The following is an 18,096-nucleotide window of genomic DNA, read 5'->3' as shown; positions in this document are numbered from 1 at the left end:
GAAAATTTTGGGTTTGGGTTGATCCAAACCTGAAGCGGGTTGGGTTCGGGTCCGGAAAACCGACCCGTTTACAAAACTGGGTCAGATTCAGGTTGACCCGGGAACCCGGGAATGACCCGAAATGACACGTAATGAGGCTCTGACCGACCCAGCCCACCTGCCACGACTGCCCCGCTTTCCCCAGCTGACCTGTGCCCGCCTGCCCCGGCCGCGTCGGCGTGTCGCGTCGCAAGTCGCATCCCTAGGATAGCGTCGCTGCACACGTCCCGAGCTCACATCCCGCTCGAGTGTCACGTCGCACGCCTCGAGCTGCTTTCGACGGCGTCGAGTTCGCGTCGCCGACTTCTTTTGGCCGGCTTTCGTTGCCGTCGGGCCAGTGTTCCTGCCGACCCGCCGCTACAGGCGTTGTTGTATTCGCGGGTTGGGTCGGTTCGGGTCTAGAAAATCGATCGTTTTAAAAAACGGGTCGACCCGACCCGAAGCCGAATAGTGCCGGGTCAGTTTTAGTTTCGACTCGAACTCGACTCGTGACCCAAAATTGACAAGTCTAATAGATCTCATAGGACACTTTGTCACATGTGAGATAACTAGAACTTAGTGTTGTTCTAGTTTTTACAACTTAAATGTACTCGTACAGTCTTAGATCTCTTACACTATATATTATGTACATTTGTTGTTTACCATATTCAGATTGTGTTATATGATGCAATGTGTATTAAAAGATGATTCAAACAATTTGGTTAAACAAACCCCAATTTGTAAGAACTTCAAAATCAACATGCCCATGTGTTCTTTCTTGAAAGGCTAGCTAGAACTACTGAGCTACATTTGATGCACAAGTGTAGCTTGTGCCATGGTACCAGATGTGTGCTTATTTGCATCACCTCAGTGACATAGCCTATGAGTAATCATGTGGCGATCTAGATTATCAAACTTAAGCTTCATTTGGGTAAAAATTATTTTGTGCAAACGTCAAATGCCGTCCGGATACCAATCATAATGCAACACATCATCCTTTTGCTCGGTATCACGGCCCCATACTGGTCGGTGCCGCTTGATAACATGGCTCGATATCATTGACATGATCGCACCTGATTCACCTTCGAATATAGAGTTACTTCCAGCATCCGCACATAAGAATTTATCTCATTTAGGACATATTTTTACCATTTTTTAAAATAACTTTTTAATACAAATTTTCTTTATTCAAAATTTTTTTAAATAAAAAATTATTTTTAAAACTATATGAAAATTGTTCCAAACGAAGCCTTACGGTAGACAAAAGCTGGAGTTTTACTAACTTCAGCTGATTTATTAGTACACAAGCTTAGCTGGTCAAAGACCCAAATTTGATTGCATCATGATCACTTTCATGAAACATATGATGTATCAGAATCAACAAATAATACATCCAAGCCCTTAGTTGATTTAAATAACAATGAATGTTTATGATAAACAGAAGCATGAGCACGTTGCCTACAATAAGCACGATAACAATCATAATAATATATACAGTTACAAAGCTACATTCCAGGAGATTAACTATTCTGTGCGCAGGTCGAATGTCATCCGGAGACTAACCAGAATGCGCCACCCCTTCGCTCGGTACCGCTCGTTACTGCGGCTCAGTACCGCTGATATAACGCATTCTGATTGGTCTTCGATGGCGTTCTGCGTCCGGCCTCCGCACAGAATAATTTCTCCATTCAGGAAGCCAAACATGCTCCATTTTTTTCTTCTTTGTTAGTTGCATCTGCGCTTAGATTGTTTCCCATTTGCATCTGAATAGCCTCTTCGGGCATGATCAGCTCCCATTCCTTATCTATTTGATCCATCCAAGCTTCAATCTCATCCTTAACGTCATCCACCTATATTAAAGATGCAAAGTCTTCTTATAAAAAGAAGCAAATACCATTATGGCTCATTTGGTTGATTGAAGTAACAAATCATATATTGAAAAAATGAAGTTTATTGAATCCATTATTTAGTTTGACGTACATAGATGCCAATAAAGATTTCAAACACCATAAATCTTATCAAAACTCCCTCAATAGTGATATTTTCATGCATAAAATCATTGTTTCTACCATACTTTTTATTATAAAAAAAAAACAAATGAGCCTTTATAGGAATTTTTTACTTTATAGTTGCGTGTATTTCTACTAACGATTACTGAAGTTTAGAAAGTTTATATTAATAGTAGATATCTAACCAAAGTTCGATGAATTTACAAAAACAAATTCGCCTGTAGTTCATAATTCTCGTTGCACTAACATTCAGTTCCCCAGCGTTAAGATAGGCAGAAGGTGTGCAATGTCATGTTTTTTGTATAGCAAAATTTGATTTCAAAAAAATAAAATTCTCTTTGACAAAAAGAAACAAAATTAAGCTGACTCTATTATTTCAAAGCCATTTCCATTAAAATAACCAAAATGAAAGTCCATGGTAAAACAAAAAAAACTAAAAAGAGCATTTTCAAGCATAAGATATGTAAGAGGATATAGTCATTGATAGGGGTGCTAATGAGTCAAGCCAGCTCAAACTGGAGGAAGGCAGAAGCTGGAACCGCAGGGGCAGGCTTGAAAGGCGGAATTGCAGAAGGCTGAAGCGAAGCGCATGCGCGAAATTGGAAGCAGTCGCGGACGCGACATTGGAAGCGAGCTTGGACACGGAAGCGGTGGAGTTGGACGTTCTTCTTACGCCTCGCGAGCTGGCTCACAAGCCCGCATCCACTGACATGAGCCATGCTCGAGCTCGACTCGAGTTAGAGCTCGTTATTGGGCTCGCAGGTTGAGCTCGAGTTAGACATGACTCGAGCTCGACTCGACTCCTTTGTGTTGGGGTGATGAGTAAACATCACAATGAGAAAATAAACAAGAAAGTAAAAGCAGCTGAAAAGTAAAGGACACCAGGAATTAATGTGGAAAACCCCAAAATAGGGATAAAACCATAGAGCCCCACCACACCAAGAAATCCACTATGAAAATTGGGAGAAATAAGTACAGATCTCTCTTCTCTCTCACTCTCTCCGTCTTCTCACATGCACCGTTTTTAATGTCTACACACAAAATATAAGAAAAAGTTAAGCGGTATCACGGCCTGAAACTGGTCTGGTCGGTGCCGCTCAATACCACGGCTCGATATCGTTGACGTGGTCGCACCTGATTCGCCTCCGAACATAGAGCTGCGTCCAGCGTCCGCACATAAGAATTTCTCTCATTTAGGACATATTTTTCTTATTTTTTAAAACAATTTTTTAAAAATAAATTTTCTTTTTTCAAAATTTTTTTAATAAAAAATTGTTTTTAAAACAATATGAAAGCTCGCGACATTGGAACCGAGCTTGGACACGGAAGCGGTGGTGTCGGCCGTTCTTCTTACGCCTCACGAGCTGGCTCACAAGCCCGCATCCATTGCCACGAGCCATGCTCGAGCTCGGATTTTGGATCGAAAGTCGAGCTCGAGTTAGGCATGACTCGAGCTCGACTCGACTCGTTTGTGTTGGGAAGATGAGGAGTAAACACCACAATGACGAAATAAGCAAGGAAGTAAAAGCAGTGGAAAAATAAAAGACACTAGGATTTAACATGGAAAAACTCAAAATAGGAAAAAAAAAAAAACCATGGAGCTTCACCACACCAAGAAATCCACAATGAAAATTGGGAGATATAAGTACATATCTCTCTTCTCTCTCACTCCCTCCATGCTTCTCTTCTCACATGCACCGTTTTCAATGTCTACACACAAAATACAAGAGAAAGTCAAGTAAAATAACCCCAATGGACGCAAACCTTTAGAAAAACGAAAAAGAAAACCATCAAGTCTATATCGTAGCGCTGCGACGCCAGTTTAGGGCACTACGGCGTTCAAACCTCTGTCTTGATCCGTTGCGGCGCCATATCTATAATGTTGTGGCGCTCTGCTCTATGTCGTTCAACATTGGGGCACTTGGGAACCCGGCGCTAGGGCATTGTACGGGAAAAAAAACACAACACATTTTGCCCCCCAAGTCATTGACCATTAAAGTCATGTGTTCCTAAGATATGGTGTCATTCAAGAAAATTAACTTCACAACTATTTAAGTTATCTACAATTCTGATTACGTAACCATAGAAAAGAAGAATAAGCCAACCTTCATGAATAAGTTTCTTGGAATTAGTCATGTACCTAAATTTACCGCAAGGAAGTATTAAGAATAACGTATAATTTAATTTTTCATACTTATATTAAGTTTTAGTGTTAATTGGTATTGAGGCTTCTATTGATGACTATTCGGACGGATTTTAATAGAATTTGGCGGCACCTAGTGGTTGGCAAAAGTTTCAGTACTGAGATTTCTAGATTGAAATCCATTATGTTGGTTATCTTTACAAACCACATACTTTTTTCTTATTCGTGGTTTAATTCGTTCATGAGATGGACGTTTTGTGAAATAAATAAGATACCACTATATAATCAAACTGAAAGTCATATACCAAGCTCTAAAATTATCAAATAATTTAATTATCTAGAAAATATAACAAAATATCACAATTTCATTTTGATACCAGTTGTGTAGTAGAATATTCGCTGCGTTTGAGAAGGAATTTTAAACAAACAACCATTAATGATCAAGTTGTTGGTTTAACATCTGTACGCGAACTTGAGATTACTCATGCGTTGGTTCAACATATGATAATTAAAGTTATATCAGCCTTGGGGTTACAAGATATGCTAATTAAAGGTATATCAGCCTTAGGGTTACAAGATATAAATGTAATACCTTTTTCATCTTGGCTCATGGATTATGATGTTTTCAATCATAAGACTTTTTGCACAATCTTGAAAGAGGAAGAAGAGTTCTTGTTGCATGAGAGAGAGAGAGGGAGGGAAGAGAGAGTGTGTGAGAACAGATTCTAGGAGGAAAATATTCTAAGGCTTTATTCAACTTTATCCATCTATTACATCACATATAACTTCTATATATATATTTTACATTGGTGTGATGTCTCACAGAATAACACTAGCCTAAAGCTGGATAAAAACCTTACAATCTCTATCTTGGTCTAGATTTTATAATCAAAGAAAACACCTGTCCAAAAAGATCAACCAAGAAAGAAAGATTTCCATCAATCACATGCGATTGCCTGTGCGTATAGCAGTCGAGCGCCCGTTATGCGCTTCTGCATCCATCTCCTGCAACCAGCCAGCACGACTGCTCCCATGCCCATGCGCAACAGTGTGTTTACCAAGTCCATCGCCTACCTGGCTTGATTCGAACCCACGCACGTACTAAACCGCCTTCTTTCTTTCTTGGACAAACCTTCCTCCACCTCCACCTAGCTCTCCTTCCGCGTGCAACAATTCCGTTCTTCCTACCGGTCGATCCGCTTCTGATCGCGACCCTAATGTCCGAAAGGCGGCCCGCCCCGACCAGGCTTCCTTCTTGCGTGAGAAGGTCGCTCTACGTCTATTTCCAAGCACCACTAAGCACGTGAACTAGCCCCCAACCTCGTGCACACGGTCTGATCCTACACCCTGCGCATGTCTGAACTGCATCTTGTGTGTAAGCTCCACGCCTCCACCTCACGTGCGTTCGCTTCTCCCCGCGCATCCACCCGATCTAGTCCTCCTAGCCCAATCACACAAGTCCGCGCAACATTCATGTGCACGCGACTAGCTCCCACATGTGCCTGAGCCGCGCATCCACCTCCAGTTGCATGCCTGAAACCTCTCTCGCGATCTCGCAGCCAACCCTGCCTGTTCCCAACGTGTTGCAACTTCCCCGTGACCCTCCTCCGGCCCACTCTCGCCCCGCACGTACTATGCCTGCTCGCGCAACTTCCGATCCTATCCATGCAGACCTCCTCCCCATTCTTCCCTTACTAGATTACAACCTTCCTCCTTCCTCACGATCGTCTCCAATAGGCTCTAATACCACTTGTTGCACAATCTTGAAAGAGGAAGAAGAGTTCTTATTGCATGAGAGAGAGGGAGGGAGGGAGGGAAGCGAGCGAGTGTGTGAGAACATATTTTAGGAGGAAATTATTCTAAAGCTTTAGTCAATTTTCCTCGTCTAATACATCACATATAACCTCTATATATAGATTTTACATTGGTGTGATGTCTTGCAGAATAACACTAGCCTAAAGCTAGATCAAAACCTAACAAGACTGGCACTACATATCTTTATAATATTTGACCTTATCGAATACCACTATCTATTCATATTACTAATGGCTGTTGATTATCCATTAAAGCTATTTGAGATATTAATTATTTGTCGAAAGATGTCCTCATACCTGCTAAGCTCTCCATTAATCCTATTTCAAAAGAAAAACTGATTAATAATAGCTTTAATGTTCAATTATTCCATGATGGTTGCATAGTGGATGATTAAATGGTGGGAAAAATACTCATGAGGGGCTTAAAGTTGAAATTTATTTTCCTTGCAACTTCCATTTCTGAGATTTCTTCATCAATCATCTTGTACTACAACAAATCAAAATAATGATACCTAGCACAAATAATAAGTTCATCCCAACTCTATCATTTTATCCATTTAATAAACTTTGGTTTGCTGGGAAAGAAAGATTAATTTTCTTCTCAACTTTCATTTGATTGTTCAACATGACAAATGGGAAAAGAGTAAGAGCCTTTCTTTCCTAACACATGGTAGCAGTGATAAAAATTATTTTGATTTGATTCATAGTAAAGTATGGGATATCACTCATATTATATCAAAAAAATATTTATAAAATGCATCAATAATTACACCAAGTATACCTAGATTTATTTTTTTTTATCAGAAATCTAAAATATTCATTGTCTCTAAAAAAAGTTATTGCTTATGTTGAAACTTAATCTTGGCCCACCTAAAATAATTGAGATTCAACTTTGGGGGTGATTATAAGTTACTTGAATTTTATAATTTTCTTCAAAATAAGGGAATTATTTCTCAGATATCGTGTATGTGTCCATATATATCTCAACAAAATGGTCTAGTTGAATAAAAAACCGTCACCTTTTAGATATTATTCAAAACCTTATTACTAGAATCTTCAGTTTCACCAAAATTCTAGACTAAAGCATTAAAGCTCGGCAGCCCATCTAATTAATAAATTATCCTCTAGTATTTTATTATTTGACTCCCTTATCATCATCTCTTTCAGAAGCATTTCAATTATCATGATTTGCAAACATTTGGTTCTCTTTATTTTGTTCATCTACAAACATATGAACATCATAAACTTAGTTAAATATATTAAATATGTTTTTATGGGCTATAACACTTCTCAAAAAGATATTATGTCATGATTGTGGCTTGAGACAATTTTAAAATTCTTTGAACTTCAATTTTTGACTCTATAAATGTTAAAACTTTGCTAGAAATTTACATTATTTCTAATTTTGAAGAACAAAATTAAAGTCTTGAAAGTTCAAAATGAGGATTTGTATATGAAAGAGAACATCCAACTTTATAACCTCATAAGCTAAACTCACCATCCGAGCTTATGCAAATCATTCCACCACCAAAGCATGTGCAAATAGATCCATTGTCTAAGCTTGTGCAAATTGATCTACCACGCATGCCTATTAACTAAAATTCAATCAATTGTCAGTTGTCACAATCGATCTTTTAGAATATCTCATCCTCTAAATTGATATGAATTTCACACTATCTTGGCCTCAATTCCTATTCTTTCATAGTATTCAAAGGCTAGTAAACATGATTGTGGGAAGAGAATATGGCTAAAAAAATTTCATATAAAGGAAATTATTCAAAGTCCTTTAAATAATAAAAGGATAAGATATAAGTGGTCGGTTTGCTCAATCAAATTTCGATCAAATACCACCAAACACCATTGGTTGTCTGATAGGAAATACTTGAGTTCGCAAGTAACCCTAAGGTAGTACTTGAGTTCGCAAGCAAACCTAACCCAATCGTCGAACAAGCAGCAGCCAAATGGCTGTCCACAGCAGGAAAAACAGCAGAAATCTGCTGTTTACAGCAGGAAAACAGCACTAATCTGTGGAAAATCTGAGAGAAAACTCAAGAAAAGGTAACCCTAAGGTAGTACTTGAGTTCGCAAGCAAACCTAACCCAATCGTCGAACAAGCAGCAGCCAAATGGCTGTCCACAGCAGGAAAAACAGCAGAAATCTGCTGTTTACAGCAGGAAAACAGCACTAATCTGTGGAAAATCTGAGAGAAAACTCAAGAAAAGACTTGTATTCCACTGGACGATGAATAAAATAGCAAGATACAATTGATCCTCAATTCGAGAGGAGGATCGATCCTCCCAAATCTCTGGCAACGCCAAGAGCCCAAAGAAAAACCTAAATCTATGATATCTCAAATTTCAGCCAAATTCAAGATGATCAAACCCTAGGACAATCAACTATTTAATGCATACAAATCAAAAGGAAATCCCTAAAGAATCCCTACATTCAAATCCATTCCTAATCTTCCTCCAAATTTCTTCCTAAAACGCTCCCGCAAGGCAAGCGGCTCGCGCGGCCTCCGCCCAGGCGGAAAACTTCCGCCGTTTCGTCTCTAGGCCGGTCCTGCGTGGACCAGCTGGATCGGTCCCGCGTAATACTACTGGATTGTAAAAATACCTAATTCACAAGTATAATTTCCAAATAAATACATGAATCTTGAGACAATTCAGGGAGGTGGGCCAAAATTTAAATTTGCTAAGAAAATCAAATCAGTGACCAAGTGAACTCAAAATGACCAAAAAATACCACCATAATGACTAGCTCATCAAGCCAAACTCATCGACACACAAAACAAACCTCGAACAGAACCATATATAGTTCAACCTAAATTAGACCGGCTTCGTTCCAACCAAAACTTCTCCTTCACACATGGTAGGTAAATGCACATGAAGGAGGTGGCAACCCTTCCAGTTGTTGCCCCTGTAGTCACCCTTGGGCAACTTAGATAATGTATATGCATCCAGAACACCATCAGATCATTGCCAGCTGCCTAAGTCACCCTCAATCTCTATGGGTAGGCCAAGGTGTGGCTCATAGGTAATATCGCTTTGTCAAATTTAGTACATAGGAGGGCACAATCAACACCATTCTTTGCTACTACAAGGAATACTCTAGATTATTCAAAATAAATATATGGAATACCCTTCTTAAATCTCTAAATAGCTACTTATTCAATTCATTGGACAAGGTGTAGAGTTTTCAAAGCTCAAAGAATCGAATCCTAAGAGAAATATTCAAGCAGGTATCATTGAGGCGTAATGATTTTCTAAGTTTAAAGGAGCCTGGATATTTAAGGAAATCCTAAAGGAATCCGAATCCTTGGGAAAATCCTACAAGTATTCATCACCATATTAATACTTGCATTGCAACTTTACTTGCATCACAGTTGTCTTCCTCAAAAGCCACACCACAATATTCCCTATGTCCCAACCATCTCTTTCAAACCAAGTTGTAATATTGCTTGCACTGTAACCATTTTGTTAAGATTATTGCTCTAACATAGCTTACGTCCCAATCATCTTCATTAAGATCTATGTCGCAACCTCGTCTCATAGTCATCATGTTTAAAGGCCTACCCCACAATCTCATTTCTCATAGTTGCTCCCTTGAGACCTTATTTGAATCATAATTTCCACCATAACTTAGTCTGCATTGTAGTTGTCATTGTATAAAGACCTACATCATAATGTCACCTGGGCCATAGCATCTCCCTCAAGACCTACGATGTAAACTAAAGCAGTAGTCATCTTCACATTAAGATCAGCACAGTAAACTTGCTTACTTCACAGTTCTCTCCCTTAAAACCTTAGTTGCAATATTGAATTGCATCCATAGTTGCATCAAGAAAGAGAGGAGACCTAGGAGAGGCTCCACCCGAATTACCCAACAGCCCGCTCCGGCGAGCTCTTGGTTTTACTTGTGTTTACTGCTTTCTTCCTCCCCCACCACCATCCCCTCAAACCCGCCCCCTTCCCCTTACCTTTGACCATTCACCCCTTCCCCTACAGCAAAACCAGCCACCTCCCCTCTCAGGCCCGCCGATTCACCCTTCCCAGCCCTTGCCGCCGGCTGTGCTAGCCGCCGGCTCAGGCCAGCCCACCGTCCAGGAACCCAGCCCCCTTCTCCCTGTGAGAAATCCCGCCGGCCCTCCTGTTGGATTTTAAATTTCAAAACTGAAATCCCTCATTAACTCTTTCCTAATTTACTTCACCACAAATAGGAAAGGGATTTAATTGAGGCCCAATCTATTTTGAATTCAAATTCAATTCCCTTTCTTCTCACCCCTCATTTGGAAACATTCCCTAATTAAATTAAATCTGAAATTTAAATCATATTTGATTTAAACTCCTTGGCCCCACCAATTAATCACAATTCCCTTTCTTTTCTCCTTGAATGGCCGTCCACCCCTCTTAGTGTTTCTCTCTCTACTTGCCACATAAGCACCCACTAATTCCCTCTTAATTCTCCCCTAATAACCGCCCCTCTTTAACATAAAAATTATGGGGATTTCTATTACAATTAATCTCTCCCTCCAACCAAAGAAAATCTGAAATTCAAATTCAAATTTTCTCTTGGTCTTCCCCTAGCTCACGGCTCAACTCTCCTTCCCTTGTCTTCTTCCCGCCCTTCCTCAATGCTGAATGGCGGATCCGGAGCTTGAGTGGGGATTAGTATTCCACGCTGACGGGAACATTGATATCCTACGATCTCCGTGCTTTGACGTAGGATTTGAAGACGACGCCACAATTGAAGAGTACTTGGAGTGAGTCGTCCCGATTCTCGCGAGCATCTTCGACCGACAGTTTCGTGACTACACATGGACGATCATCGGACGCCATCCACCACCACCTCCTCCGACGACTACCTCTCCGGTAACGAAGTCTTTCGTCTCCTTTTCCGTAGTGGTGCTCTCCATCTTCGTGTGGTTCTTTTTTTTCTCCGCTAAAGCCCAAGAGTGAACGAGAGAGAGGGTACTCAAGGTGAAATTCTTCATTATTAATTGTGGGATTTTTGTTATGAGCAATTAAGTAGATCTTTTATTTTGGGAAGTGTTATGAATTGTTTGGTTATCTCAAAGCAAATCTTCGCCTAAGCTAGTCAATTATCTAGAATGATTTAATCCTTTATTTTATTGGTAACAAAATTTGTTTTGACAACGCTTTGAATAACTTTCATATTATTTTCCAAATGCAATTCCTACATTGATTCATATCAGAAACTCCCGCTGAAATTTCAGGATTTCAGCCGCCAACGGTCCCAAAAACGATGCTCTGATACCAATTTGATAGGAAATACTTAAGTTCGCAAGCAAACCTAACCCAATCGGCGAACAAGCAGCAGCCAAATGGCTGTCCACAGCAGGAAAAACAGCAGAAATCTGCTGTTTAGAGCAGGAAAACAGCACTAGTATAAAAATTTCAGCCAAATTCAAGATGATCAAACCCTAGGACAATCAACTATTTAATGCATACAAAACAAAAGGAATTCCCTAAACAGTCCCAACATTCAAATTCCCTCCTAAAATCCATTCAAAAACCTTCCTAAAACAGTCCCGCAAGATGAGCGGCTCACGCGGCATCCCGCACAGGCGGAGTTCTCTCCGCTGTTTTGCGGTTTCGCCCGTGAATCGGTCCCGCCTGGACCGGTCCAGTGGACCGGTCTAACATTGTCCTTGGAAGCAAACAAAAGTTTGAGATTGATTATGCATAAACATTTTCTCCTGTAGTAAAAATGACCATAGTTCGAATGATTATCTCAATTTCTACTCTACAAGAATCCTCAATTCACCAATGAATGTTAAAAATTCCTTCTTTATGGCAATCTCAATGAAGAAATCAATATGCTTCTTTTCCTCTCTGTTCTCTACGTAAGTATGCAAACTAAAGCATTCCCTCTATGGACTGAAATTGGCTCCTTGTGCATGACTTGACAAATCTCGATCAACCTTAATTACTCTTTTAAGCAGAGCCAAGATGATTCATCATTATTTTTTCTGTAAGATCTCTAGTGGTACCACTCTTCTTCTACTTCATGTTAATGGCATCATCATTATTGGGACAGATTTGACTTTAGTTAGCCATTTCTAAAAACATCTTCATGCCATGTTTCATATAAAAAATCTTTGTGCTCTTACTTTCCTTAGGTTTGGAAAATCACACTAATATCTTTAATACTTTCTTAAATCAACATAAAAATATGAAGGATCTGGTTATTTTGGCTAACCTACAAAATACTTCCTATGTGGACATTCTTTTAAAAGTAAACACGGCATATTATGTTGAGGAAGGTGATTCTCCCTTCTGATCCACTTACATTTAGACAATTGGTAGGCTACATAAACTATTTGATAATTACTAGGTCAAATACTTGCTTCGTTATTAAACAAGCCAAATTGTGCAAAATCCTCATCACTAACTTCTCGTTACAATTCGTCAAATAATTTGATATTTTATTGGGAGATCGAGCTGTGGATTGTTCTTTTAATTTGGCATCCCCTCTATGTTTCTCGGAGATTCTTTGATCTACCAAAAAAGTAAAAAGTAACCCCGCATGTCTAAATATCAAGCGATGTCTATAGCATGTCCAAAGATTATCTAGCTTTCTGGACTTTTATTTGAATTTGGCATTCCTTATAACAATCCCATTCCTCTACAAGCAAATAATATCGATGCCATCCGAATTGATACCAATTTAGTTTATCATGAGCGAAAAAAACATAATGAAGTTGATTATCACTCCATTTGAAAGATTCTCAACACCAAAGTTATTTCTCTTCTTTAGATCTCTACCAACATTCAAATTGCGGACATATCTATAAAGCTAATGACGTGAAAAAGGCATTTGTTCCTTATTAGAAAATTGATGCTTCTTAAAAGACTATAATCAATTTGAAAGAAGATATAAATATAATATACATTAAAACAGGCATTTATTATTGAACTAATTATTGCATTTACATTATAGCTAGAAACATATCTAATTAATTAGTATAAATGTGAATATTCATAGTTTGGGAATATAATAAATTTCTTATTAGAACAAATCTAATTGAACATATTACTCAATTATTGTCTAGTATATTATTCATTATTTTAAATATAATGAGTATAACCCTCTGTTGAGTTTTCTCGGGGAGGAAGGAAGCTTTCTTCAACTTCTTGGATGAGAGGGAGGAGAAAGAGAGAAAGGGAAAGGGAGGGAACATAAATCTGAAATTTTTTTTATTGCTTGACCATCTATGCTATTACAGATTTACAGCCTATAGCCTTTATTTATAGGCAACAAAAAGCAACACCAATGACAATACAAGCCATTCAAGAACCTAAAGAAAGTACAGAAGAAAAGCTACATAATTTTTGGACCAATATCCAACACCCTCTTAAATTGGGCAAGCAATTCATGCAACTTTGTTTGACAAGGAATCCATATAACACTTAGATTTCAATGTTATCTTTCATATTTATAAGTATCTCTTAGTATTCTACTAAATTGAAAATGATTCATAAAGTAGTGCAAATAGAAATTTAGTCTCTACTTTCATGTAAGGAAAAATTGAATCAAAGGTTTGTGTTTGAGCTTTAGCAAATCCTTATCAAAGGCAATACTCAAAATCATTATTTTTCTTAAGATAAAATTTGACTACCTTACAAATGTCCTACTGTTTCGAGTAAATGTTTTGCACTCCTAACATATTTTTGTGCGAGGAGCTCCTGATTCTTTTTTTTTTCCCATTAACTATAGCACTTTCACTAAATCGCCTAAATTATGAGTGTGCTTTGACATCTTCGATAAGATGAATGCAAGAAGAAGATTAACGTAGTTAACCGAACCATTTAAACCAAAACTAGTGTTCTAATCTTAAATAGTAAGCAAGAAGAAGATTAAAATGCACTCACCTCTCAAATATATATAAAGAAGAAAAGTACATACAAATGAATGAATAAACTAAGCCATGGAAAGTAAAGCTTGTAAGGGTGACCTTGTTAATGAAAGCTTCAACTTTCTCTGCATCTATATGAACCTCTTCAGCATCATCTTCCACCTCGGTAGCCAATTTCTTTAGGTCGCTTCCCGCTGGAAGTGCATCGGCCAGGTCAGAAGATGTCTTCTCAGTTGCTTTGGCTACCCTCTTAATGATCTCTACCACATCAATTACTTCCTTTTCCACCTCATCTAAAACAGAGTCCAAACGCTAAATTAATAGAATCTTACTATATACAGCACATAAATGAACTGCACATTCAAATGTATGAGAATCACGTTTTTCTCCACAGATAAGGCCGAAAAAAATTACAAAAAATTTGATTCTTTAACTGCTAAAAGCGGGGGGATCGCTGATTAATACCTTCTATTCTTAGTACCCTCTTGTATAATGGAATCGTCAGGTAGAGTATGCAGCTAAGCACCCATTTAGCCCTGCATCAGATACATTCATTAATAAATAGAAAATAAACCTGCAGATTGTCGAAATGAAAGAAATATAAACTAGGTCATGTAGATACCAGATAGGAGTATTGGCTAGAAGAAGACTCGAAGTTCCAGGTGGAACCGGAACCAGATCGGAGCTCGCACCTCTGAAGCATAAACAAATTAACACAAATGATACTTGCAAATAAACTCAAAATAACTTTGGTACTTTATCTTATCTTTCGCCGGCGATTCGGCTTGGAGAGTCGAGGAAGACTGCATCTTTCTGGCTGCTAGGGCTTGAGTTGCTGCTCAAGTAGGGGGTGGCAGGGCAACCGGCGACACTGCGAGATCAGAGCGGAGAAGGGTAAGGCAAGCAACTACCAGGGTGGAAGACAATTAATGCTTTGATAAGCTTCTAAATATATTTCCAATGGTTTGTCCTAATCAAATATTAAATGTTACAAAATTGTCGGGGAATTTGTACTTTAAAAAAAAAAAAAAAAACGTGATCTAAACTGTTGATGTTTTCCTAAATTTGATAGTCAAATTCCCAAAAAAAAAAATTCAAACACGTAATTGAAATTAATTATTAGAATTTTATGTGAATTATCTTTATGATTATCATTTTTCGTATGCTTTATGTCTCACAATCTTATAATTACCTCTCCTAATACATTTAAGCATGCTGATTGTCAATAAAAATCAAAATAATCTTCGCATGAGATCTTTTTGTCATTTCATGGTTTTTATTTTAAATTATGATATTTTTATAAATATTTTTTTAAGTAAATCCTTAGTTAATGGCATGTCTTAATGCTCACTTTTGTTTATGTACATTAAGGATTTCAGATTAAGTCATGTTAGGCTGTAAATTATTAAAAAGTTTAAGGGGCCTTCACTAAGCCAAATTTATTTAAATATTTTTACTCAAAGAAGAAAGTTAGGATAAGTTAATTAGCTAAACGGGGTAACAACACGTTCAATTGTTAAGTTAACCTAATATATATTTAGATGCTGAAACTAATAAGGTTTTAAAAAAATAATAGAAAAAAATCAATATAGAAATCGGGTCACGGGTCGGGTTTGGGTCCAACTCGGAACTAACCCGAAATTATTCGGGTCAACCCAAACCCAACCCGTTTTTAAAAACGGGTTTATTTTTTTGGACCCGAACCCAACCCACTTCGAGTTCGAGTCAACCTGACCTGACCCATAAGCGGCTGTGACTTCCGCTAGTTCTTGTGCTTATTCAACAAAATATTGTAACCGTCAACGGCCATGCAATGGCACCGTCGAAGCAGCAGCAACGTCACAGCAGTAGACGTGAAGAGACACTCTAGTATGCACGGTTTCTGCTCGTTCAGGCATGCGACGCAGGTTGCAGGTGTTTTTATTGGGTTATTCTTAGTCATTACCAGGTTTTCGATTGGGTTAACCCGAACCTGACCCGATTTTATAATTGGGTCAAAATCTCTAACCCAAATTTGTGTTTGGGTTGACCCAAACATGAAATTTTCTGAACATATTTTCTTGTCATGTTAAATTTTGGAGAGATTATTATGTGCGAACACCGGACACAACTTATTGTCCAGAGGCAAATCTGGTGCAGCCATATCATCGAATACTGAGCAGTACCGAGCTTGATGTCGAACAACAGCGAGCCGCAATATCGAGTACGGAGTGATGTGGCACATTTTCATTGAGGTATGTGCGACGTTCGGCATCCGCACATAATAAATCATCTAAATACACCCTAGGCTTGTAGGTGTTTATCTTTCTTCTTCATTATTTAGCACAAGTGTTTTTCTTCCCTTTTTTCCATTATCATTCATTTGGATTTGTATAATTCCTCTCCTTCATCAACAATTATCATTGATAATTTATCAATGTTTCTAATGGTCAATAGTCAGTGGTGGAGCACAAAACTTTTTATGGGGTACAAACTATCAATTTTAAAAATACATTAATCAATTTTTTTCATTTGGGCTTCGAATTGGCATATACTGTTTAAGAAAAAAAAAATTATAGCGATTAACATATTAATATAAATTACATGCATAACGAAAAAATAATAATCAAGTGCATATGAAAATAAAAATAAATACATTTTAATAGTATAATAATATATAAAAATAAATAGCAATTCAAAGACAAAATTTTTAACTTACTTGAAGAATTAATTAAGATCATTATCTCGATTACTTATACGATTGTAATTTATTGTATTCCCTTCAGTAAAATTATTATCAATTTGAGTTTTAAAGTTAAAGAAAACCACAAATTATATAAACTAAAATTATGAAATAAAATCAGCAACTTACTATAAATGTATATTGATGTTTTGATCAATAGATTTACTTTTACGAATATTTTATTTGTAGAAGAAATTAGATAGCTCTTATTGATATTATTAAAAAATTATGAAAATAGTGGTAATTAATATGTCATTAAAAATTTTATCTAAGTACAATTCATTATGCAATTTTTAGATTTCAAAGGACTTAATTATTTAAGATATAAACGTATGTATAAAATTGACTATAGTATCACACGAATTCTATTTTATTCTCAATAAGATGACTTGGAGATATCACTAATGTTTTGATCTGAGACTAAATGAACCTAAGCCAAGTACTAAAAATATATATATTACAAATTTTATGAATCCATTTGAGAAACAAAATAATATTTGAATTTCATATTCTTATAGGTGAAATGATGAGATGAACCTAACGAACACAAAAACACTCACTTAGAGCTCATTAAGATAGTAAGATATATTAAAATATTGGGTGTTCAAAGGGATAAATTATAATCGTCTAAGGAAGTGTCTTGAATTATGATTGAGAATATAGATGATCAAAGTTCAAAATGCTCATTCAAAAAATGTAAACAAGTAATACGTCTTCACATTCAAAAGAATTTTTTGAAGAAGTTAATTTCTAGATTTTGGGAGTTATAGAGCTCTCTACATGCCATCAATTGATATCAACCATCAATCATTAATGTTTTCATTGGGCAATGCCGGCTTTCACCAACGAGCGACATTTAAGGCTTTGTTTGGGATGGCTTTCGTTCTGCTTCTTAAATCAAGTTTCTAGTACAAAAAAATTAATTTTTGTACTAAAAAGCTGCTTTATGAAGTAGTAAGAAAGCCGTCCCAAACAAAGCCTAAATCTGTAGATTATCATTAGTTGTTACTAATATCCATCATATCATTTGCTCTTATAATCCCACGTTCTTAAGAGAACGAAAAATGCATATCGTTATAATTCTTAACACATAAATTAACGTTATTTTAACTCAGTGATATTTCTTAATTTTTTTTTTCCTTTCCAGCTTTTATTGTAAGAAATATTCTCTCTAATGACTTAATGAGCTGTGAAATACCAATAAACTCATATTCTATTGTTATGAATATTATAACATGTATTTTATTAACCAAAATGTTAAAGTACACATTTAATGTAGCGGAGTATTTAGCGAGAGCGTACTGAGAGGAAGTTTGATAGCTATATTGGTAGTGTCTATATCATTGTTTTGGAAATAAAAAATAAAACAATCAGGTAGAAAATCTCTAAATGGAGAAATTGGGATACTCTTAAAGCATGGATTAAAATTTTGCTTGGCTTGACACTGTTTCATGTATGGAAATTTTTATTTGTCTGGATCATTTTATTTGTGACAGTTGTTGCTGTAAATT

General features: G+C 37.2%; 1 protein-coding gene across 1 annotated transcript; it reads right to left on the bottom strand.

Annotated features, from left to right (window-relative positions):
* Window positions 1-1,332: 1,332 nt before the first annotated feature.
* LOC110115759 lies at window positions 1,333-14,820 on the bottom strand. Its single transcript, XM_020849119.2, has 5 exons — window positions 14,620-14,820; window positions 14,486-14,557; window positions 14,329-14,399; window positions 13,963-14,156; window positions 1,333-1,868 (listed from the first exon to the last, which is right to left on the bottom strand). Exons 1-5 carry the CDS (start codon window positions 14,670-14,672, stop codon window positions 1,707-1,709), a joined length of 552 nt encoding a protein of 183 aa, XP_020704778.1. The 5' UTR covers window positions 14,673-14,820; the 3' UTR covers window positions 1,333-1,706.
* Window positions 14,821-18,096: the final 3,276 nt, after the last annotated feature.

The sequence above is a fragment of the Dendrobium catenatum genome, unplaced genomic scaffold (assembly GCF_001605985.2).
Source record: "Dendrobium catenatum unplaced genomic scaffold, ASM160598v2 fragScaff_scaffold_262, whole genome shotgun sequence".
Lineage (NCBI taxonomy): Eukaryota > Viridiplantae > Streptophyta > Magnoliopsida > Asparagales > Orchidaceae > Dendrobium > Dendrobium catenatum.
This window is presented reverse-complemented; position numbering and strand designations above follow the sequence as displayed.